This window comes from Rutilus rutilus, assembly GCF_951802725.1.
Source record: "Rutilus rutilus genome assembly, chromosome: 4".
Classification (NCBI taxonomy): Eukaryota; Metazoa; Chordata; class Actinopteri; order Cypriniformes; family Leuciscidae; genus Rutilus; species Rutilus rutilus.
In genome coordinates, this window is record NC_140212.1 from 29,278,264 (window position 1) to 29,303,974 (window position 25,711).

The 25,711-nt window shown below is 40.2% G+C and overlaps 1 protein-coding gene across 2 annotated transcripts; it reads right to left on the reverse strand.

The window, feature by feature from the left end:
* Positions 1–616: 616 nt before the first annotated feature.
* LOC311289514 (uncharacterized protein) lies at positions 617–25,622 on the reverse strand. 2 transcript variants are annotated; one of them, XM_084407588.1, is made up of 3 exons: positions 25,589–25,622; positions 23,545–23,679; positions 617–2,509 (listed from the first exon to the last, which is right to left on the reverse strand). In XM_084407588.1, exons 2-3 carry the CDS (start codon positions 23,627–23,629, stop codon positions 1,029–1,031), a joined length of 1,566 nt encoding a protein of 521 aa, XP_084263714.1. In that variant the 5' UTR covers positions 23,630–23,679; positions 25,589–25,622; the 3' UTR covers positions 617–1,028. The 2 variants fall into 2 exon arrangements, with proteins under 2 accessions (XP_084263714.1, XP_084263713.1); XM_084407587.1 differs by lacking the exon at positions 25,589–25,622 and having other exon boundaries at positions 23,545–23,687.
* Positions 25,623–25,711: the final 89 nt, after the last annotated feature.

A 25,711-nucleotide genomic window follows, 5' to 3' on the forward strand; every position in this document is an offset into this window, starting at 1 on the left:
GAAGACTCAGGCGTGGACTCACGGACTGAAAAGGGTTCTTGAATGGTGGATTTTGGAAGCGAGGGCTGAGGAATAAAGAACATCCTAAGAGCCTTTCTGACCGAAATGAAGGAGGGGGCTGCTGATTTTGCCATCAGGTCTGCATCGAAGGACACCTCCTTTCAGACCCAGGAAATGGCTGGTGGCATGACAGGTGTGAGGGGGGGCTGGACAATGGTGGACGATTCCTCCGCTCTGCCAATGAGGAACTAGGACCCATCTATCCATAGCGCGAAGTTGATGTATTTCTCCAGTGTCCAGGATGGGTCTCCTTGCGGCATCACACAGCGGGTCGCATTCTCCAGCCCGCAAAAGAAACCTCCTCTAGGTTGAATGATAACAGTTCTTATCTTGATGTGGTGGCAGAGGATGGCTGGCTAGTGAACTGGGAAACTGGAGATGAGAAGCTAAAACACAACTTTTACAGCTTTTACACAACCCACAGCTGGAACCAGCTGTGCCACTGGATGAGCCCCAACAGTAGCCATATTAAAGTGCAGATTGAAAACATGTTTACCTGTGCATTCATTCAATAAAGATGAATCAAATAATGCAGTGCATTGTTCATTATTTTGTTCAGTTTATGTCCTTTATTTATAATCTTTCAGGTACATTGTCATTTCACTGCAAGACACAATTTTAAACTATAGCAAAGGAGATGGTCTGCTGTGGAGTTCATATGCACAAAAGAAAAGAAAAACCTGCAATGAAGGATTCTTATAAAAGAAGTGGTCATGAAGGTGGACAATCAGGTGTGGCCAACATTCAGCTGTGGTGTGAACACAGATTTCACACAGATATGTATTTTCTGGTGCCATACTTTCACAAAGAACACAAACAGGGTCTCAAATTTGCATGACTTTTTGTATGCATCTGTTAGTGTGATGGGGCAAAGGGAAAATTAAAACATTAAACTGATCACAAATGGCCTTCCTCCAAAGTGAATATGCATGTGATTGTTGAAACTGCTCCATTTTCTAAACCTCTTGTCACACTGAGGAACACTGCATTATCTTTACAGAATGAGTTTGCAAATGACGTTTCAGGATTGTGTGAAATGTAAAACTCTTCTCACACTGAAGACACTTGTAAGGCCTCTCTCCTTTGTGGACTCTTACATGAATGTTAAGGTTTCCTTTTCGTGTGAAACTCCTTCCACACTGAGGGCAGGTGAAAGGCTTCTCTCCGGTGTGAATTCTTATGTGAACCTCAAGGTTTGATTTGTTTATGCAAGTCTTTCCACAGTGATGGCACATGAAAGGCTTCTCTCCAGTGTGAGTTTTTACATGATTCTTAAGATGTTTCCTGTCTGTGAAACTCCTGCCACACTGATGGCATATAAAATATTCCTTTCTTGAGTGAATCTTCATATGGTGATTGAGGGTACCTTTACATCTGAAACTCTTTCCACACTGACTACATACACATGGCTTCTCTCCAGTGTGAATTCTCATGTGAATCCTAAAACTTTCTTTCCGTGAGAAGCTCTTCCCACACAGTTTGCAGGTGTAAGGACTCTCTCCAGTGTGACTTCTCATATGGGCATTAAGGTTGTTTTTCTGCCTAAAACGTTTTCCACATTGATGGCATATGAACGGCTTTTCTCCAGTGTGAATTCTCATGTGAGTTTTAAGATTTCCTTTTAGTGTGAAACTCTTCCCACACAGTTTGCAAGTATAAGGGGTCTGTCCAGTGTGAACTATCATATGGGCATTAAGGTTTTTTTTCTGTCTAAAACTTTTTCCACACTGAGGGCATATGAACGGCTTTTCTCCAGTGTGAATTTTCATGTGTTTTTTAAGATTTCCTTTTAGTGAGAAACTCTTCCCACACAGTTGGCAGGTGAAAGGGCTCGCCCCAGTGTGAATTCTCATGTGAGTTGTAAGATTTCCTTTTAGTGAGAAACTCTTGCCACACAGTTTGCAGGTATAAGGGGTCTGTCCAGTGTGAATTCTCATGTGGGCATCAAGGTTTTTTTTCTGTCTAAAACTTTTTCCACACTGAGGGCATATGAAAGGCTTCTCTCCAGTGTGAATTCTCATGTGAGTTTTAAGATTTCCTTTTAGTGAGAAACTCTTCCCACACAGTTTGCAGGTATAAGGGGTCTGTCCCGTGTGAATTCTCATGTGGGCATCAAGGTTTTTCTTTTGTGTAAAACTCTTTCCACACTGAGTGCAGGTGTAAGGCTTCTCTCCAGTGTGAATTTTCATGTGTTTTTTTAGATTTCCTTTCAGCGAGAAACTCTTCCCACACTGTTGGCAGGTGAAACGTCTCTCTTCAGTGTGAATTCTCATGTGGACTTTAAAGTTTCTAGTTCCTGTTTTTTGAGTTTTGTTTTGAGAGGAAGTATTTTCGGTCTGTGAGTCACTTAAAGATTTTTCTCCAGTCATGAACTCATGGTGTTTCTCATGAAGATCTTTTTCTTCCATACTATACAGTTCTTCACTCTCAACTTTCAGCACTATCAGGTCTAAAGCGGAAAAAGACAAATATAAGTTAACCCCAGTTCAATGGCACAAAGCAATGGACATCAAAATGAAATCCAACAACATGTATTCTAGATCTTTGCTAGATCCCACAAATCTACTGAAAGAGGTGTAACCTGTAATCTCAGAACCTCTTGTCAATATTTTTAACAGTTTTTTTCCTTAAGGACATGTCTCATATACTTTCAAGCTAGCAGTAATCAAACCCCTTATCAAAAACCCACAGTAGACCGCTTTGGGAATGGGATCCCTTGGGACCCAATACAAATCTCGCAGGGGATATATTTTTTTATGTTTTAAAAAAATATATATACAGCAGAACCTAGGATTTAACAAGAAGGATTGGGTCAACAAATTAAGGTGAGTTTCTCTCGTCTCAGTGCGTGCACTCAATCGCTCTGGCACGCGGCGACACTTTGATAGCAATTAGCACTTTGGAATAGCACTTGGGAGCACTTCGACTCGGCGCAGTAAAAAGTCACGTTGGTTCTAATGACAGAAGTGAGAGGGAGAGGATTTTTCAGGAGTGATGATATTACTGCGCCGAGTCGAAGTGCTCCCAAGTGCTATTCCGCCATACATTATAGTTATCCTTTTTACCCGCTTAGAAAAGCGGCACATTTTAATTTGTGTCACCATACTTGGTCGTGTAACTACTCGTGTAACTGTATTTAAATACGGAAAACGTGGAGGTGTTTGGTCGCTTCTAGCTTCATCTCTGTTTGGATCCTAATGAATGAACTGGGCTAAGCTAAGTGCTATCAAAGTGTCGCCGCGCGCCAGAGCGATTGAGTGCACGCACTGAGATGAGAGAGGTATGTATCAACTCGTCTTAGTTAAGGGAATAACATAGTTTAATATGAAAAAATGGTGGAGTGTTCCTTTAAACAAGATACTACAGAGAAATGTGTCATCACACCGTTTGTGTTGTTATTGTTATATCACAGACTGTTATTGTTATTTGTCAATTATGGGCCAGTGACAAATAAGGTTTTCAACTGATAAAAAATTCAAAAAGGTTAAAACTGCACATCAAAGTAGTTATTATCTTTATGGGGGTGTTTTTTACTTATTACTAAAATCTCAATTTTAAACAATGTATTTTAAGCGGTTTAACTGAGAATCATGTGACGACACCAGTCAAAATGTCATACGGGATAACGTTAATGCATTTTCTAAATATTACGATATTAAAACTTTTCAAATCAATAATACTTAATGAATATATAAAGTGATGCAGTAAACAATATTTGGAGCACAGAAAAAAATGTTTTGCACAACAATTTTTTCTCATTATATTGTGATATATAAATATGTGTGTTATTTAGCACCTGTTTGAATATGTTTTTGTAGGCTCCGCTGCATTGTGATGTAGCTTGTAACAGAGTGAAATATCTGTCACAGTTTTTCCATATCCATAGAGGAATGGAATAACAAATTCTATGTCTAGTAATACTACGAGGCACTAGAGGGCACTCTTTAGACTCACATGGCTTGTATATAAGGTGAGTGCTTGCCTGAAGAATTAGTTCAGCATGTTTCTTTATGGCTACCTTGAACTGGTTATCTAAAAAGTCCTAGTTGGGAAAATTTGGTTTTAAGCTCGACATAAGGACTTTACTTTTTTCTCACTTTATTGCCGTTAGTGAGTTTGGATACATGCCTAATGGTGCGTTCACACCGGACGCGTTTAGCGCGTCAGGCGCGAGTCATTTCAATGTTTAGAATTAAGTCAATGCAAAGACGCGTTACGCGCGTAAAAAATTCCTGCGGCGCGAATGAGGCGTTTAGCGCGGCGCGGTAGACGCGAATTCGCCTCATTCGCGCGTCAAGTTCGCGCGAATGACGCGAATTGAGCGTCTGGCGCGTTAAGCGCGTTACGCGCGAATGATTTTATTAGTGCTATTTGTGCATTCACGCGTTTGACGCGAATTCGCGTCTGCCGCCCGAGTTGAAAAATCTGAACTTCTGCGTCAATTCGCGCCGCGTTAACCAATCAGGAGCCTGCTTGCATGCTGCTGTCACGTGGTGAAGTGACAGTTTATAATGTTATTTTATGTTTGGCCTCAATAAATTATTTTGTAATATGACTAAAAATGCACAATAAAGCAAATAAAAACATAAAACTCGATTTCAATATATGAGAGATACTCATTTTGTATTGAATGCTATTTATTCCATATCTATTCTAGAATATATGAAACATTAATCTAATGTAAAGACAACAAACACAATTTAGTGTATAAAAAAAAAAAATCACAGGACAGGTTTCATTTTTGAAGACTGCAGCTCCATTTATTATCAAAACAAAAATAAATCACAGATTAGGTGCGGGCGAGGGTGAACCTCGCGCCGGGCTGTACAGCGCGGGCTCGTCAGGCAGCGACCACCACTCGAGGCCGAGGCTTATACGGCCTACGCTTTCCTCGTCAGCGTCCTCACCGTTAGGTCCACCAAACCTACCTCCTGGAGCAAATTGTGAAACCCCTGAAACCCTCCGGAGGGTTTGGTGGACCCGAGAACAGCGACGATGTCCACTACGCTGCTGTTTCTGCTCTCCAGAGCATATACGAGCGGTGACTCTCTCGATTAATGCTAATGCTAATGCTCGATAAACATCTAAAAAAAGATGGCCGCCAACAGGTTTCGAAACTTTCGCCTCTGACGCGCGTAAATTTCGATTCAAACTTTTGATTTTACGCGCGTCAATTTCGCTCTTGACACGCGAATGCACACAAAGTGGTCAAGCGTATAACTAGACGCGGCAGGCGCGAATTTTGACGCATTTTCGCGTCCGGTGTGAACGCACAGTTAGGTTGGCTTTGTTCAATCGGACTCTGTTCGGTGTGAATTTGCCCTTTGGTTGGATTCCTCTATGGAGTTTTGTTCATCTGTCAGTCTGAATGGTGTGCTGGAAATTTTACTTTTAGATGTGTTCTTTTTACTTTTAGATGTGTTCTTTTTACTTTTAGATGTGTTCTTTTTACTTTTAGATGTGTTTTTACTTTTAGATGTGTTTTTACTTTTAGATGTGTTCTTTTTTACTTTTAGAAGTGTACAACTTGTATTAACATCTTTCATTTTATTTGTACTCATAAGCATTTGAAGAAATATATTCATATAAGCTGAAGCACGCTATTAAAATATATTTAATCAAGTGTTTTAGAAGGCATAAGTTAAGACAAGCTTGCAGGGACAAAATGTTCTAAGTAACGAAGAGACTATACGCACTTAGATGACCCTTTGTACTTCGAGTGTCCTTTTGAGCTTCCAAGGGTAAAGTATGTGCGTAGCTTTTGAGCTTCCAAGTGTGAAGTATGTGCGTAGCTTTTGAGCTCCTAAGTGTAAAAATATGTGCGTAGTTTAAGATCAAAAGTAGAGATAAGCTAAATGTGTGAAGAACTGCAGCTAAAAACAGGAACTTGTATCTAGCCACGATATTGTTTTCTGTCTAAGATATAACATACGGTAGACAAAGATTTTGAAGAAGACATATATTACCTTATAAGGAATTGATCCTTTGACACAGATGAAGCCTAATGCAGGATGTGTTTTAGGGGTATATAACGTGGGCAAGGGGATTAGCCCTTCGCCTTCTCATACCAGATGCGTTCTGTATGTGAATGTCAATTAGCTTGCAAGAAATAAACCTTTTTGATACTTTGACTTTTCAAAGGTCTCGACTTGTCTTCTTCCTCCTCTTGAATAGAATTATTTCCACAACAAATGGCGACGAGGATGGATCGCAAAACTGATGACCTCCGTGGATGAAAAGCAATTGACTGATCATCCCAAAAGACAAGAAGTCTATGGCTCCATACCCCGAAGCTAAACTGCAAGGGAGGGAGAATTGTAGACACCACGGCAGGCCTAGGTGGACGCGATCCTGAATAAAGAACCAAGCTGCAAAAAGCACGGTAAATAAGAAAAATATTTACGTGGTAAATAAGAAAATTATTTGCGTATTGAATATTTTTCCTAAAAGGGTCAGGATTCTTGGAATAAGCCTGAAAGTAAGTTTCCAAGAGGATTTTGAGAATAAGTTTAAATTCTTAAAATGCCAGTGTTAATTCTTTTTCCAGAAAGGCCAGAATTTTGAGAATAAGACGGAAAGTTTTTCTCAAAAGTCTAGACAAGTTTGCGTTTTTGGGAATAAGCCTGATAGTAAGTGTCCCAAATATTTAATAAAGCACTTGTCTGGGAAAAAGACCTAGCATCGACGGATGTGGGCATTTTTGAAAGTCCTAGATTGACGGATTTAGGCAGAGCGTGGTGGCGACGCTAGGCGGAAGGATTAACACAGTAAATAGACGTGGTGACCACGTGAGAGGGAAGATTTTAAATACGCAAATATAAATACTATAAAGTAGAATCATTGGGAAGTAAAAGTTCTAAAGGAGAGGAGGAACGGGTTGATTTCTCTAAAAGCTCGTACAAAGCCATGGATAGAATAATGGGAACTTGGTACCATGCTTATGTGCCGTTTTTAATAAAACAATATGGATTTAACGGGGGTTTAAGTGTGTCACAGTTGACTCAAACCAAAGTGAATTGGGTGACTCATATTGTTAAGAAAAAAGACAAAGAGAATTACAAGAAATGTGGTGAAATCATAGTAAAATGGTTAGAAGAGGCAACACGCAGACAACAAAAACAAGTCTGTCGAGCCATCGCACCATTATACTCTGATACAGAAAGACAGGATGCTTCAAAGAAAGCACTACAGAATCTTAAAAATGACTGTTGTGATATTGCTGACTCTTCTTCTCCCTTTTTCGGTCAATACGTGAAAATGACGGTGGAGGACGGGGCGTATCCGGCTCATCGCCCACCTGCTCTCAATCCTACTCGGGACGGAGCTGCTGCAGGAGGAGTGCAAGCCAGTGCGCCAGCTGAACCGCCGCCCACATATGTTGCAACAGAGGAAAAGAGAGGTGACACATCGTCAACGCGCTCTGGGGCTCCATATCAAACAGGAAGGCGGCCGAGATGCAACAAAGACCTAGAAGAATTGCTAACTGCAAACATGAAAGACTTAACTTTGCACTCACGAAGACATACAAAAAGAAAACTTAACCAAAATTCGACCAGGTTGATGGGCAGACGGTATCAAGCGCCGCGACCGAACCTGCGAAATCAACGCAAGAGCCAGCAGACTGATGATTCAGAAACAGAGATAAAGAGTGAAAGTGAAGAAGAAGATGAAGATCTCCAAAATTTTCAGGCACCGATGCTCGAAGTAGCGGGACCAGATGGAGCAGTTCTGGTAATGCGTCCATGGACCCAAGGGGAACTGAAGCAAGCTTCTGAACACCTGCCAAACATCGAAGCAGGTGGGGCAAAATTAGGTGCTGATTTAGTTGTTTTCTGCAAAGAATTCAGACCGACTCTTGGTGAGCTGTGGAGACTAATGGTTTTGAAATATGGACCAGTGCACATGGCTAAACTGTCAGACTACTGGCCAGAAGATTCCCGTCCGATACACGTCGAATACGACCATCAGATGAACAATGACTACACAAAGAAAGTTGATGATATAGTCAAAGCTTTAAAGAAAGTATTTCCACGTACGATGGACATCCACCAAGTTCGTCAATGTACTCAAGGAAAAGATGAAACTACTGAAGCATATTTCTTACGACTGAAAGAGTGCTTTGACCGTCATGGTGGTATAGAAAAAAGACAACCGCCAGCGGACCCGACTACGGGGGCTGTGGGATCTGATCCTTATGACGACTATTTAAGAACTTTGTTCATGGATGGACTGGACAGAGAGATTTCGAAAGAAATTGAAAAAAGCTGTGTTGGATGGCAATTGGCTTCTACAACAGAAATCAGACGTCATGCGAGACATCACGAGGGAATCATCAAGAAGCAAAAGGCAGTCAAAACCACCAAACAAGAAAAAGATCTTTCTCTGGCTCTGATAGCGCTGCACATGAACGAAAACAACAACCCCAAACCAAACCACTACCAACAAAACCAAAGAGGTGGTGGAGGAAGAGGCAGAGGACGTGGCCGTGGCCGTGGTAGACATTTTCCGCAAAATCAACAACGCCCAGATCAAGACACTTGTTTCATCTGCGGACAAAAAGGACATTGGCGAGACACTTGTCCACAAGCAGCCTACAGACCAGAACAAGCAGATTGAGAGGAGGGGGGTGCGAGCAACGGGTCTCCTGTCTCTTCATCAGATGAGTATCATTTTCCTTTCGCTTTTAACTCTGCTCTCTGCAATGAAGAAGTGCTTGCTAATGTTTTCTATAAGGCTCATAATCCTTTACCTATGATAGAAGTAAATGTTCTTGACAAGACATTACTGTTCTTGCTTGACACAGGAGCAAGCAACTCATTAATTAAAGAAACAGAATTGACAAAACCCATTCCACTTTCTGGAAAAACAACCTGTTCCAGAAGTGCAACGGGTCATGTGGTCACAGAACCATTCTCAACGCCGTTTGAGTGTTCAATTGATGAGAAAAAATTTGAGCATTGTTTTTTGATTACTCAGACGTGTCCAGTTAATCTTATGGGTAGAGATTTGCTCTGTAAGCTGGGTGTTTCTGTTCACTGTACTACTCAAGGGCTTTTTGCTGGCATGAGGATGTTGCATGTAGATACAGGGGAAACCCCTTTGTTTGTCTACGAATGGCAAGTTTCTAACACGTGTTTAACCACAAAGGCTCATGACAGAGTGTTGCCATCGTCTAAATTTATAAATGACACAGATTTGCACTGTACTTCACATGTCAGCACTGAACCTGATGATGAATATGCACAGCGTTGGTTTAATGTTGATGTGGAAAATGTAAAGACAGATTATCTGTATTGGACAAACCACTGGTGTGTTTTGAGTGTGAAACTGACTGACAAACAGGCAATGTTTTATGACGTGGAAAATGCACAGCCTCATATATCACTGGCCAAACCAGTGAAGGCTGAATGGCGTGACGCAGGTCCCTTCATGGCCAAATGCCATGAACTGACCGACTGGGTCATAATAGATCAAAAAAGACTGATCTGCCAAAGTGAAAGTACCGGATGGTTTAAACAACCATGTCATAAAACATTGAGAGGTTTGAGAGCAGTCACAGTGAGGGAAGGGGAAACAACACTTGATAGTCTGACTTTATCGCACCTCCCAGTCATCCCAGAGGGGTTGGAGGGAGTTCCGAGTTGTCTATGGGCTAAAGATAAATATGATGTGGGTCTGATTGCAGGCTGTGAACCGGTTCAAATTAAACCCAAATCTGACTATAGACCAAAAAAGATGCAATATCCATTGAAAAAGGAAGCGATTGAGGGCATTACTCCAGTGTTTAATTCTTTGTTGGAAAAAGGGGTCATTGTTGAATGTCCGGACTCGCCTGTCCGTACACCTATTTTTCCAGTAAAGAAAATACGTGATTCAAACCAGGCCACTCAATATAGATTCGTTCAGGATCTCAAAGCTGTTAATGACGCAGTACAAGCCAGAACTCCGAACGTTCAAAATCCTTATACGATCTTATCTCAGATTCCGGCTGACACCAAATGTTACACGCTGGTTGACATTGCAAATGCATTCTTTAGTGTTCCAGTACATCCTGACTCACAATTTTGGTTCGCATTTAATTTCAATGGTAAAGCGTACACCTTCACACGTTTAACGCAGGGTTTCTGTGAAAGTCCGACAATTTTCAGCGAAGCTTTAAAACGTAGTTTGGAAGATTTGGTACTTCCACCTGGCGTGGCTCTGTTGCAGTATGTTGATGACTTGTTACTTTGCTGTCCAAATGAACAGATCTGTAAGCAGGCTACCATCACATTGTTAACCTACTTAGCAGAGCGGGGACACAAAGTCAACCCGAGTAAAATAGCTGTAAATCAAACCAAAGTTACCTTTTTAGGTCACGTGTTGACAGCAAATGGGAAGTCATTATCTGACAAAAGAGTCACAGCGATACAAAACATTCCTAAACCAATCACAAAGAAACAAATGATGTCATTTTTAGGAATGACCTCGTATTGTAGAACATTCATTCCTAGCTACAGCGAAAAGGAAGGACCTTTGTCAGCGTTAATTTATGGTCAGGAAATGGCAGCCTCTGACAAACTGACATGGACCACAGAGGCAGAGAGTGCCTTTTGTGAAATGAAACAGGCATTGCTGAGTTCGCCTACGCTTGGTATTCCGAACCCAGATAAAAATTTTACACAGACAGTAGCTGAAAAAGATGGTTACATGTCCTCTGTTTTGTTACAAGAACACGGAGGAAAGTTGAGGGCCGTGGCGTTTTTCTCATCGAGATTAGACGCAGTAGCAAGAGGTTTCCCTGCTTGTCTAAGAGCTGTGGCTGCAGCAGAGCGAGCTGTGATAGCCTCTAGAGATTTTGTAGGTTTTAGCGACCTAACACTATTAGTACCACATGCGGTGTCACTAATTTTGTTAGAACAGAAGACTTCTCATTTATCTGCAGCCCGGTGGCTGAGATATAATTTTGTGCTGTTGGAAATGCCTAACGTTACTGTTAAACGTTGTAATGTTTTAAATCCAGCAAATCTGCTCCCAACGGAACAGGATGGTGAACCGCACTGTTGTGTTTCAGCTTTGGAACAGATATGTAGTCCAAGACCAGACTTGAAAGACGAGGCCTTACCCAACAGTGACATGATCCTTTTTGTGGATGGGTCTTCCAGTAGGGATGACCTTGGCAAAAACAGGGCTGGATACGCAGTAGTTTCATTAACTGAGGTTCTTGAACAAAAATCACTGCCGTCACATTTTTCTGCACAAGCTGCTGAACTGGTTGCTCTGACTGAAGCATGCAAATTGGCAAGTGGCCAACGTGTTACAATTTACACTGACTCCAGGTATGCTTTTGGCGTTGTGCACGATTTTGGCTCATTATGGAGACATCGAAAGTTTCTGAAAGCAGATGGTAAACCAATATTGAATCACCTGCTTGTGAGTGAATTGTTGGATGCTTTGCTATTGCCAGACGAGGTGGCCGTTTGCAAGTGTCAGGCCCATACTTCGGGTAGCGATGACGTTTCCAGAGGAAACAGATCTGCAGATTTAGCTGCAAAGGCTGGGGCTCTGCTTCCTGTTCAGATAACCACAGCAGCACGGCTGAATGAGGAACTAGGTGACATAGAGGCCATGCAACAGCACGCCTCTGAAACTGACAAGCGAAAATGGAGAGAGGCAGAATGTGTTTATGAGAATGGACAATGGTGTGGCCCCAATAATAAACCGTGTTTACCTTCTCATTTCTTTCCAGCATATGCTAAACTAACACATGGTTTGGACCATACTTCCAAGACGGGAATGTTTTCTATTATGCAAAATAACTGGTTTACTAAAGGTTTTTCCACAGTGGCAGCAGATTTTTGCAGCAGATGTCTGATCTGCGGAACTAACAATGTCGGCAGGGGTCAGGCAATGAGACAGGCGGGGCATCCCAGGCCGCCAAGACCATTCTCACATGTAATGCTTGATTATATTGACTTGACACAATCAGATAAAAAGAAATACTGCATAGTTGCCGTAGATCTTTTCTCAGGTTGGATTGAGGCTCTACCAACAGCAAAAGCAGATGCACAAGGAGTGGCGAAATTACTCCTGCAAGAAATTGTCCCAAGATGGGGAATTCCTGAGAAATTATCAAGTGACAATGGCTCACATTTTGTAAACAGTGCAATTTCAGCAGTTGAAGCTTTCTTGGGTACTCCCTGGAAGCATTTTTGTTCCTATCATCCGGAATCAGCCGGAGCGGTAGAAAGACAGAACCAAGTTCTGAAAAACAAACTGGTAAAAATTTGTGATGAGACAGGGCTTTCATGGCCAAAGGCCCTGCCCATTGCTTTGACTTATATGAGAATGAGAAAAAGGGGGCGAGCACAACTCTCACCATTTGAGATTCTGTTTGCTCGTCCACCTCACATGGGCTGGGAACCTCAAAAACCTAGACCACTGCCTGACACCACTCTATGTGAACATGACATGTTGCAATATTGTGTTGAACTGGATAAGGTGTTCTGTGATATCTCAAAACAGGTCCAGGCAGCAGCTCCAGAGCCAGCTGAGACAGCCCTGCACAGCATCAGGCCAGGAGATTTCGTGCTGATAAAGGATCTGAGGCGGAAACACTGGAGAGCAAAGAGGTGGCAGGGGCCATTTCAGGTTTTGCTGACAACTCACACTGCAGTGAAAGTCGCGGAGAGGGCTCCGTGGATCCATGGGACGCACTGTCGAAAAGTGCCAGCTCCTGCGGTAGCTGCAACGGAAGAAGAATCCCATACACAGCTAACGAGCACCTAATAGGGATCAGGCTAACCAGAGGTGTATGCCATCCTGTAGGTTACCAATTTGAAAATCATCATCATTGGAGAGAAGACGAATCAATAGTACGGGACGATTCAGCGATTTTAGGGGTAATAAGAACTGTGACAAGAACTTTGTGGTGCTTTGACGGTGTGGAACTTGCAGTGAACTGTTTAATAATATCTACCAGACCGGCCCTGAGACCAACAATACATAGAGACACTGGACTTATATCCTTTTCACAGGAACATTTTCTCGCCTGGCGAGGTTGCACTGTGTGGCAATATGTTACCAAATCTTATCCTCTTAATTAGTCTGGCCATAGGCCTAGCACAGGACGGTGGCATAAAGGTGGAAATGACAAAGGGAAAAGGGAGTAAAATAATTATAATATGTGATCCTATTTCAGCAGCAGGACCTGGGTATAATCCAGACCGTTTGAGCAAATGGGGAAAAGCCATGTATTTTTGTAAAGATCCATGCGGATGGCAAGATGTGTACGGAGGTAATCAGGAGGCTATTAGGGAGGGCCTATTGACCAAGGTGGGGTATGCTTCACCTAGTGATCATAACAATAGGATGGTGTCAGATCTTATGAAATTCGAAGAAATCACTGAAAATGTTAAAATTAAACTGAAGGTCACTCTGTCCACAGGCGATGATGGTGTAACTCAGTGGGGAGGTAGATTTTTCTGTGGTTGGTGGACCTCAGGTACCGACACTTATGTTCCGATAGAAATTACAATGATAGATCCGCCACCGAAAACCCATAGTCTGTCTGAACTAATAACTCATATTAGTATACCTGAAGAAGAGGATGCTGAATTAGAAAGACAATTCAATCTGCATCATGAAGACACCACTATTACGCATAGCAGGATACAATGTGAGGGCAACAGGGCATGTATGTTAAGTTTACTTCAACGACAAGCTTTGGCTATTAACCAATCATGTTGGTGGTGTCTGCGAATGGACAGGACTTGGAGGGTCCATCCATTACGATCAGCTAATTTAGGAGAATTAGTAGGATTAATTCCGTGTGCTATGTGGAAATTACTGAATGAAGCAAACTCTGGGAGAAGCAAATTAGTTGCTCCAAAGGGGGTAGTGTGTCAGAGCCCATCAAAACACAGTACTAGAAACTTTGATAATGTATGGGCAGTAAAGCCACAATTAGGTGAAGTGTGTCTATGTAGGTTAGAGATCCAACAAGGGGCAACAATGACTGGTACATCCCACTGTAAAACTACGATAATCATGGGTAATAACAAATGTGTAACATCGGAGGGTACATTTATTACGTGTCCCGGTGACGACGAAGATCTCAGAGAAACGACGGCTGGAACAGTGTGGGTCTGCGGTCAAACCGCTTTCCACTCCCTTCCTAAGAGATGGATGGGGTGCTGTTATCCAGGACTTTTAGATACAGGAACAGAAGTTTATTTCAATAAAGAAAATGAAGACGATAAGCAAACTTATTCGAGACCAAAAAGAAGCTTAGCTGATGAGAAAATACCTCGGATGTTTCAAGGTACCAAACTTTGGGATCCTTGGACGAGTAGAATATCGATGACAGGATGGTCTTTCCTTATCGGGGGAGGCACTGCAGCTAGCTTACTAAAAATAAATGGCTTGGCTTGGCAAGTATTACGCTTAGCAAACGAGACTGAAGATGCGTTAGGACAACTAAATACTGAACTTAGCGGGATAAGAAGAGCCGTCATTCAACACAGACTCGTTTTAGACGTCATCACGTCAGAACGCGGAGGCGTGTGCAAAATGCTAGGGACATCTTGTTGTTTTAATTTGCCTGACGTCTATCAAAATGTGACAGACATAATAGTGCACATGAAAATGGCTGTAGCCACCCCAGGAGACATGTCATCTTCGATAGGTGACTGGTTTTCTGGCCTAGAGGGGTGGATGAGATGGGTGATAAGTACAGTTTTGCCAATAACATGTTTGATTTTGATTTTGCTTTTGATGATACCATGTGTTATGAATTGTATTTCTGCAATCACTGCTAGGGTAGTGAATACCACGATGGTTAGAATGACTGAAGGGGAATATGTAACAATGATACAAAGGGCACCAGAGAATGAGGTTGGAGTTACAGTGCCTGAAGGTGAGGCACGCGAGAACGAGAGTGAACATGAGTTTGACTAAGAAATGAAGTAACCATGGGAAAAATTTACTTGTTGTAAATTACTATGATTATGGAGGAGTAAATGTCAAATGTTGTGTATGTTCTTTGAATGAACAGATGGGGGATTTGTGCTGGAAATTTTACTTTTAGATGTGTTCTTTTTACTTTTAGATGTGTTCTTTTTACTTTTAGATGTGTTCTTTTTACTTTTAGATGTGTTTTTACTTTTAGATGTGTTTTTACTTTTAGATGTGTTCTTTTTTACTTTTAGAAGTGTACAACTTGTATTAACATCTTTCATTTTATTTGTACTCATAAGCATTTGAAGAAATATATTCATATAAGCTGAAGCACGTTATTAAAATATATTTAATCAAGTGTTTTAGAAGGCATAAGTTAAGACAAGCTTGCAGGGACAAAATGTTCTAAGTAACGAAGAGACTATACGCACTTAGATGACCCTTTGTACTTCGAGTGTCCTTTTGAGCTTCCAAGGGTAAAGTATGTGCGTAGCTTTTGAGCTTCCAAGTGTGAAGTATGTGCGTAGCTTTTGAGCTCCTAAGTGTAAAAATATGTGCGTAGTTTAAGATCAAAAGTAGAGATAAGCTAAATGTGTGAAGAACTGCAGCTAAAAACAGGAACTTGTATCTAGCCACGATATTGTTTTCTGTCTAAGATATAACATACGGTAGACAAAGATTTTGAAGAAGACATATATTACCTTATAAGGAATTGATCCTTTGACACAGATGAAGCCTAATGCAGGATGTGTTTTAGGGGTATATAACGTGGGCAAGGGGATTAGCCCTTCGCCTTCTCATACCAGATGCGTTCTGTATGTGAATGTCAATTAGCTTGCAAGAAATAAACCTTTTTGATACTTTGACTTTTCAAAGGTCTCGACTTGTCTTCTTCCTCCTCTTGAATAGAATTATTTCCACAACAATGGTCAACGCTAAAGCAGAGCAACCTATTTCAACACACTCAGGGCCCTATTTTAACGATCTGAAACGCAAGTGTCAAAACGCAAAGCGCAAGTAACTTTGTGGGCGGGTCTCGGCGCTGTTGCTATTTTCCCGGCGGGATAAATGACTCTTGCGCCCGACGCAAATCTAAAAGGGGTTGGTCTGAAGTAGCTTCATTATTCATAGGTGTGGTTTGGGCGTAACGTGAAATAAACCAATCAGAGCGACATCTCACATTCCCTTTAAGAGCAGGCGCGCTTTTTCTAAGCGGATTCCTATTATAACGGCGGATTTGCCAGGCGCGCGCCAGGAGCGGTTCACAGCCGAGGAGACCGACGTCCTCGTCACGGCCGTAAAACACAGAGAAGTGAGTGACATTGGGGATGGAGAAACAAACACACCCAAATTAGCTTCGGTTAAACAGGCGTATGATAATTTGGGCGTATGATTAAATGTGTAAGCTAGATTTATGCCTATTTTATTTTCACATCTTCATGGACACAACAATGATTTCCCTCGTGTATTAATATGAATAAATGAATGGAATCTTTATTTCGAACAATTAAAAAATAAATTAAACCAAAGACAGCAACACATTAAATATCCATCAATAAAAATAAAACAAAATCAAGAAAAACAAAACCTTTTTTTTTTTTCTTTTTTTTTTTGCATAATAATCACACTGTTCGAAAAGGGATACGTAGAAGCCCTAGGCTTACCTACAAGACCTAATATTTTTCCTAGTAATAATGTATGATTTGCAAAAATGAAAACGGCTGCTTCTGTGTAGATGAGAGCATCAAATTGTAATGCGCGTTGTGCACACGCTACATTGATTATGGCCAAGCATGCGCCCTTAAAATAGCATGAATAACATGCGCAACGCGCCACTGACTTTAGACTAGGTTTTTCCTGGTCACTGGCGGAATTGTTTTCTAAACCTGCAAAATAGCATGAGGGAACGTTTGCGCCTGAACACGCCTCCTCTTTGCGCTGAACCGCCCCCGGGAGCGCAAGTGTATTTGCTAGTTAACCGACGTGCTTCTGTGGAGGGAAAAGTCCGCTTTGCGCGGGTGCAAAATAGGAATGATACATGCGTCAGTGTACAAAGTCAATTGCGCTGGGTGCAAGATAGGGCCCTCAATGTTTTTCTGCAGCAGAGCAACCCATTTCAACACACTCAATGTTTTTCTTCGGATTGAATTATTTATTTATTTTTCTTCATGGAACGGATCGTCATTTCTCAGATAAGAACTCTAAGATGATTTTTTTAGTGTAAAATTAAAGACAAGGTTTATTTTTATTTTATTTGTTTCTTTAGTCTATATATATATATTATATATATATATATATAAAGCATTTGAACGTATTTTTCATTTGGGGAATAAAAAAAATCAACAAAAAAAGAAAATGTTTGCATAAATCACTTTATTTGGACTTAGGGTGCTTTTACACTGGGCTCGTTTGCTGCAGTTCGAGTCCGAGCGCGATTGTTCCTAGCTGCGTTGGTCTTGTTTCACACTCAACTTGATTCTATCGAACCCTGGTGCGTTTGCGTGCATATTACGTCATCGCAAACGTGCACGGCGCATGATAGAAAACAGAACATGGGTCAATATATTTTGTTTTTTATTAATTCAATTATGCAATTATGCGCAGCTGAGTGAACAACACAGGTTTACTGTGTGTGTCGCATAAGGTGCCCTTCTGCTGCTTGCAAACGGACTCTTTTGAGGAGACAGTGGATTTCCAAATTTATTGCCCTGATTCCACGCGAAACAAAACAAAATCCATTTCTGTACCCTAAGAGCGTGGGTGGGGAGGAACATAACGCCACAGCCCAAAGATCTTTTTAAAATGCATTTACAAACGCTTTAAAAGAGGTCACACCCCAAGTGGAGTGAGCTTCCATGCCTAGAGGCAAAGCAGTTTTGCATGCCTCATAGTTAACTGAAAATTACCTAACCAAAGTTGAAAGCATGTCCACTGAAAAGATTAACCCAGAGGAGTTAGAAAGGGCCATACTCCCAGAGTAGGCACCAGTGCCTAAAAGTGAAGCATACCGAGTGCCTCAAGGCAAGATGAAAAGGCTGATAACAAGAATAACTTAAAGAATAACCAAGAAAGAAAAAATTTATAAATGTGTGTGGGAAGGACCAACCTGCCACAGCACAAACACTTATAAGGGCGCACCCTTAGGTAGTGCCTCAGAGAGGTCACACCTAACAGACTTATTGTGGTGAACTGAGAGCTGCATGACCAACAAGTTTGTGAAGTACGCATATACAACCTTCTAGTCCGTTAAAATGATTAATCAGAAAGAACTTGAGATCCTAGAGTCAAATCCATTTGTATCCATTGTAAAATCGTTTGTAAGGGTTTCTGCAGATTTTATGAAGGTAAATTTAAGACTTTTTTAAGACCAAATAACAAATATTTAAGAAATAAATTGAAGGGAACAAAATACATTAATGTTCAAGGAGAAACACTTTTTATTTTTTATATCTAAAGATTCCTAAATCAAGATACATTTACTTCAGAAGTAAAATTACATAAAATATGAAGTCTTTGTTTTCTGTGAAATTGATCAAAATGAATTTTGAAAAAAAATATCTGCCAATGGGCTAAAAAAAAGTCTGCTTAATTTTGAAGTTTTGACATTTGTTCTTGTTTTAAACATAAACTCACTTAATTTTATAAAAAATTTTCAAGACAGCATTTTTCACTTACATCTCAAGTAAATTTATCTTGATTTAAACTTGTTTAAATATTTGTATTGGAAAACAGGACAAAAATACTGAGGAAGATATAATTTTTTTGTAATGCTTGCAACATTTAATACAATGACTTTATGAATTTAAGACTTTCTGTTCTGACCATTTTAAGGCCTTCATTTGTGTAAGGCAAATTAAGACTTTTCTAAGACTCGCAGAAACCCTGGTATGTGTGCAGAGAGGACCATTCTGCTGCAGTACAAACTTCTTACAAAGGCGCGCACCCTTAGATTACTCTTTATAAGAGGCCACACTCCTGGTAGAGTTGACTCTGACACCAAGAGAAGTAGCAATTTGCATCAACAATCCAATGTGACAAACGCTTCTTGGAGACTAAGGAACCTTTCCCACGTCCCTTAAAGCATACCCGCAATTGATGAGATTTGTCCCACAAGTCTAAGCGGTCAATGTAAATCCTAGCATCTCTTGCTCCGGCAAGTCAAACAGCAGAAGTGAGAAGGCTTGAAGAAGACCGAAAGAACTGTTGAAAAAGGCACCTTTGGGAGCAAAAACTAAGCAGGCATCATGAAGGAAGCAAGATATTAGGGGTAGCCTCCCCACAGAGGCTCCATTAATGTGGGCATAGCAAGCAGAAAGAGCAACAAGATACACCTTAAACATAACGGGATAATCCTAAAGAAAGGCACGCCTGAACTCAAGCACTGAACCAGTCAGGCAGTACACTGGGTCAGCATGGTGTTGCAAGTACCATGACTCAAAGAGATGCCATTTCAGGGAATAAAGTTTGCTAGTGAAGGGAGCTCTAACACTTAAAATGGTCTCAACAACCTCAGTTAAAAGACTGGAATCTATGAGCTGGTGCCCCTTAGGGCCCAGACGCAGCTTCCAAATGTTGGGTCAGGGGTAGAGAACAGAAGGTCCCAGCTTTCGGAATTTCCCAAGGAGTGCCTTCCAGGAAAGATATTAGATCCAGGAACCATACTGTTGCTGGTGGCCCGCCAGAAAAGAGCCACTAGCAACAGGTGAACTTTGTCCTAATAAACTCTGGGGGAGCAAAGCGTTCGGGGGAAGGCATACAGATGCTGCCTTGGCCACATCTGTACCATAGCATCCAGCCCTAACGAAGCTGGAGATGTGAGGGCAATCCAGAGGGGTCAGTGGGTTGACTCCTCTGGGGCAAACAGGTCCACTTCCACTCTGCTGTACCTCTGGAAAATTAACTCCACCACCTCAGGGTGGAGTCTCCATTGAGGTGCTTCGCTCTCCTCCCCAAAGGGGGCACGCCCTAAACACCCTGACGTCATAACCGCCAGGGTTGCTTTTTTCCTACTGCTTAATCCTAGCAGTGATGACAGTCCTCAGATATGTCCTTGTTCTGGGTGGCTGTGTGAAATGCCCAGGCCCCTAGTCTTGATGAGGGGGGACACGGGCAGCCACACTGGACTTTAGCTCCTCCCTCTTTCCCATAGAGAACCTGGGGCCTGGCCAGGCTGGTTCGAAGAAGCCACCAGCTTCTGGCTCCGGAGAGGGAGAAACTGACAGAACGGCACTGATTGCTGTCCCCACCCGCTTAAGAGAAATGTTCATCTAGCTTACTCCTTTTCCCTTCTTTTTTCTTATCTGGCCATTCTGAGCTAAGTTTATCTACCGCATGGGTAACCACCTTGAGCAGTTTGAGAACCATCCAATACCCATCCTAAGCTCTTCAGCCAGCTCCAACTGCAAGCCCCATGAACAGAGACTCCATGCAGATGCCTGACTCCTATCAGTTGCGAAAAGAGCCAGGCTTGAGCAGAGCTTCTTTGTCGTGAGTAGCGCAGGGTATCGATACAGATGTCCCTATTCGATTTCGATCACAAGATCTCGATTCAATTTTCGATTCTATTCAATGATTTCAATGATTTAATTTTCACTAGCCCCAACACAAAAGTAAATAATAAAAAGTTATCGTTTTTGTTGTTTTTGACCCATGTATTTTTGTATTGTAATTAATGAAGTTGACATCACAGCTAAAACTACTAATATACATTTCAAAGATTATTAAGAACAACTCATAAAAAGTAATTAATAAAAAAATAACAACAAATAATTAAACTATAAGTAACTACACAAATAAACACATTAAATATAACAAAGATACAGATTAAATAATCAGTTAGGGCTGGGCGATATATCTCATGACATTGTTAGGCGCATCTCGTCAGTAAAGCCGGTTCCTTGATTAGTAGTAAATCGCCATCACCTGCTTTCAGATGGAGCGGCATTTACTACAAAGAGCCGTAGTTAACTGACAAGCTGAGCCATATTGCATTAAAATCGCAGACGTATCGCCAGCGATAATTAATGCGATATGGCTCAGCTTGTCAGTTAACTACGGCTCTTTGTAGTAAATGCCGCTCCATCTGAAAGCAGGTGATGGCGATTTACTACTAATCAAGGAACCGGCTTTACTGACGAGATGCGCATAACAATCTCACGATTTAAATCGCCCAGCCCTATAATCAGTGCTTTTAAGTCAATGCGTTTGCGTTCTCTTTCAAATGTTTTGCATTCCCCGAGAAACTTTGCATTTGCTCGTAAAACCTTTGCGTGGTCCCAAGAAACTTTGCGTTCACTAACAAAAGGGCTTCATACTAAAGGCACTCGTTATTAAAGATTTTAAGAACTCTATAAAAACTCCATAGTAACCATCTTTGACAACTACAAACCACCTAGTAACACCATAGCAACCACCAAAAATACCTTAGCAACCACCCTGAACACCCTAGCAACATCTAGAAACGCTATAGTAACCACGAAAAAATACCCTAGCAACCACCCAGAACACCAACTGCCTTACAACGCACTAGCAACCACCCAGAACACCCTAGCAACCGCCTAGCAACCATCCAGAATACCCAAGCAACCGCCTAGCAACACCATAGCAACCACCCAGAATACCCTAGCAACCACCTAGCAACACCATAGCAACCACCCAGAATACTCTAGCAACCACCTAGCAACACCGTAGCTTCCTTTGTGCACACACAAAACTTTTCACTCCCTGCGTGCGAGTTGTCTTTTGCGTCTTCTTGCACTTTTGCGTCTTCTTGCACTCAAATGCATGCAAATGATAAACTTTTGTGACCATGCAACATCCGCCATGTTAAGCACTGAATGAATGACGGTCCCAGCTGTAACATCGTGCAAGGTAAATAAAAGGATTACATCTAGTGCAATAGACTAGTAATGAGATTAACGTAAATCAGATATTATGTTCAATGTTTACGGAAACAAATCCAAAAAAAACATCGATTTGTGGCTTTTGAGAATAGACATTGAATCGACCACATTTTATAAATCATTTGTTGGAATTTTTTTTTTTTTTTTTTTGTCCAGCCCTACAACAGACGCTTATTTAGTGTGCAATTTGTGTTTTTGATTTGAACTGTTTGTGTTACTCACATTCTAATTTAAATAATCTATTATCATTAGTTTGATTTAAATCATCTATTATGTTGCTGGTTACAATGGTTTTTACAATGATACTGGTTGTATCAATGAATATTTACTACTATTTAGACTATTTCATTTCAGGTATGTTAATGATAATATTTTGCTTGGGAACTTTAGCCTCGTTCAGTCCAAATCCAAATCAATCCGATCATATTGTGTGAACGGCAAGCAATCCCATGAAATGCAATTTGTTTTGATCTACATTCATATGTCGTTTGAAATCCTATTCAAATAGCATTTCTGGAAATAAGTTTTAATCTGTAGCTTTGTCACGCCACTTAAAATGTAAACATCTCAGACGTTATTATTAGTTATTATAAGTCGCTGAAGAAACTAGTTTATGTTGTTGCAAAGTGCTGGTCGAGCAGAAAATTACAATAGCCTATAAATAGAGACATGTTTTGAGACCAGCGGAGACGACAGCACGGAATAGTTTAGAAGATGCAGTAGTCCAGCACGCCGGCTACATATTGTCATGTTGTAAATACCGTATTGTTCCAAATTTAAGATGACCCTGATTATAAGACGACCCCCACTTTTTCAAGATATACCTTTTGCAAAAAGGCTTTTTGAAGAAAATGCTTTTATGTGAAAATATTTTTCATACTGCATATTTTTCATATTTAAATTTTTATATTGAAAGTATGGTAAATACTGGTAAATGTGACCTTTAATATGTCACTTTTAATGTGTTTGTTAATTTTAGCAAACAACCACAAAAATTTCAGCTTTCAAATTCTGTTGATTTTATCACAAAATACAAGCAATAAATGTTGTTCTGGCACTCTTTGTGGCCTGACAGATCGTTCAATCTGCATTTCGACCTAGGAAAGAGCTTGTATAAAACAGCTTGAGAACAATCATATAACGTAACATCAAATTTACCTCAGAAAAGCCATTCAATGCTCATGAACTAGTTAATTAGCTAGAAACATAAAAAGGGGCCTTTTGCTAAATATATGCATCATATCACATAATCCTTACATTGTTACTTAACCTGGTGTTTACATGAGAAAGAATGGAAGGAGCTAAAAATGAAATTCAACACCGCCTGTATTTTGCATGTGAAGAGCTGCCTTTCACTAAATTAATCTCTCAGATATTACTAATGAAGAAAAATAGATTGGGTGTGTGCAAGACATATGACAACGTTAATTGCACAAAAAGTAGCATGGAAGTAGGATCTTCTCAGGTTCACTTGAAGGCAGCATTAGTATTTGTCTGGTCATGAGGCGACCCGCTCCATGTCAAATAAAACCACTTAATAAGGACACTCAATGAGACACTCTTCAAAAATATCATTCATTTCTGTAGAGCTGGACATTTTAATTAGGATCAAATGATCGAGTTCAGCTTTGAGAATGACACCAACCTGTTTGTTCCTCAGTATCTTCTTGTTTTACTCTGAATGTTTCTTCAATCTTCATGTCTTCACTCTCCTCTTTAATAAACGCCATCTTTATAATAGTGTGTCACATGGATCTCAGTTGCTTCACCAGGAGTTTTTCTGTGTGTCATGTTTGAGATGAGAATAATTAACAGAAATAAAAAGAATTTCAAACTAAATCTCTGGGTGCGTCTCAATCAGCTCTAGTTCAGTAGTTCAGTGCACTGGTAAGAAAGTCAGTCAGAGTGAGAGTTAATGGACTTAAATCACCTGATTAGAACTAAAATCTAGTGCTACAAATTAATAATGAATACAAAATATAAAGAGACTTAATAGTTATGATTTATATTTGGTATTTAATGTGTATATTAGCCTATACACTAGATTATACCGTCATGAAAACATTTGCAGTTGGTTAGTACAATTTTTTATTATACATTTGTGTTTTTGACCAATTTGGTAATACTACAGTAAAATTACAGTAACTACAACTGTAGTAACCATGTTTTGTTGGTGCAAACCATGGTTCATGTAGCTCAAACGGTTGTATCACCATAGTTGACCCATGGTTTTAAAGGGCCTTGCCTTGTATTACATTTAAATGGTTTTCAACAAACATCTACAAAATAAAAACAGAATGACAAGTTACTATTCTATGATACAGACTTTATTACAGCAGTTTCATCATCTGAAAGAGAGTATTGACTGTAGCATGTGTAAGAACATTTTCTCACACAACAAAATTATTCAGAACAATGAACTACAATTTTACAAAACAATACTGAAGTACTGCAAATTATGACTTAATTAGGGATGAACTATCCCTTTACGTTTGCATGTTGGCAGTTGAGAAAATTATAATGATGAAATAGTAATATAGCTGGATACATAATTATCAAAATATTTATTAAATTGACCATGCATGTGCCTCCAAAAAAGAGGCATCTTATTGCTGAGCTTAATAATCATTTGTTTGATTTCAGACAATAGAAGACATTTTGGTTACACTTTATTTTAACGGTCCCCTTTAGATATTCTTTTGACTAATTTACTTTGCACCTACATAACTAACTCTCATTAGAATATTAGTTGAGTATTAGTAGACTTTTAGGGGTACGGTTAGTAGAATAAGGGGTTAGAGTTAGTAGAATACATTGACATGCACCTGCAAAGTTACTTATAGTCAGTAGAAGGACTGCTCAACCTCAGTGACAGTCATGATTACGCCTCAAAATACAGAATGTGTTCAAAAATATGAAAAGTGCACTTTTGTCAAGAAATTATGACTTTGAGGTGGAGTTCCAAGATGTGTTCAATATTTTAAATGAGGACTCATGCCTGGAATACCAACTTCCCAGACATCAGAAGTGTGCATGCCATCTCAGAAGACAGTCTACTAATACTCTAATAAGAGTTAGTTGAGATATAGTTACAAAGTTAGTAGAATGTCTAAAGGGAAGTTTTTAACTAGTACAGTATTTTTTTCAATAAAAAACATTTAAATTTATATATATATATAAAACTGATTTTGTGTCTTTTATGGTTATACTACAAAACCATAGTTAACCATAGTTAAGTTATAGGTGCTGTAGTAAAACCATGGTTAATTTTGTAGTTACTATAGTTTATTGCTAATGCAGTAGTAAAACCATTTCTGTATTGTGAATTTACTACAAAATTCATAGTGAAACCATGGCTACTGTACTATGGTACATTTTCGTAAGGGAATCATTTTGTGAAGCATTTGATTCAGTTGACTCAAAAGGTTCAGTTTCTCTCATCATTACTTGCCAGTGACTGAATTCGTGTTTATGATAAACTAATTCACAATATTGGGAGCGAAATGAGACGCACCTTTTCTATTACTCATGTGTGGATGCGCTTTATTAACAAATATAACGTTCATTAATGTTAGATAAAGCAGTAAGATGTTACATTCATTAATAATTAATTCAATTACATCACATAAAACTCATAGATTGAACGGTTAGTATCGATTAAAACACTTTAAACGCTAAAAACCACAAACCTCTGTTCATCCGAATCAAAACAGATGCAGGAGTGCAGCGCAGAAATATGACGTCATATCGACAGCTCAAAATAAAAGTCCTGAAATTTACATCCAAAAACATCCAAATAAAAATGTCATTTG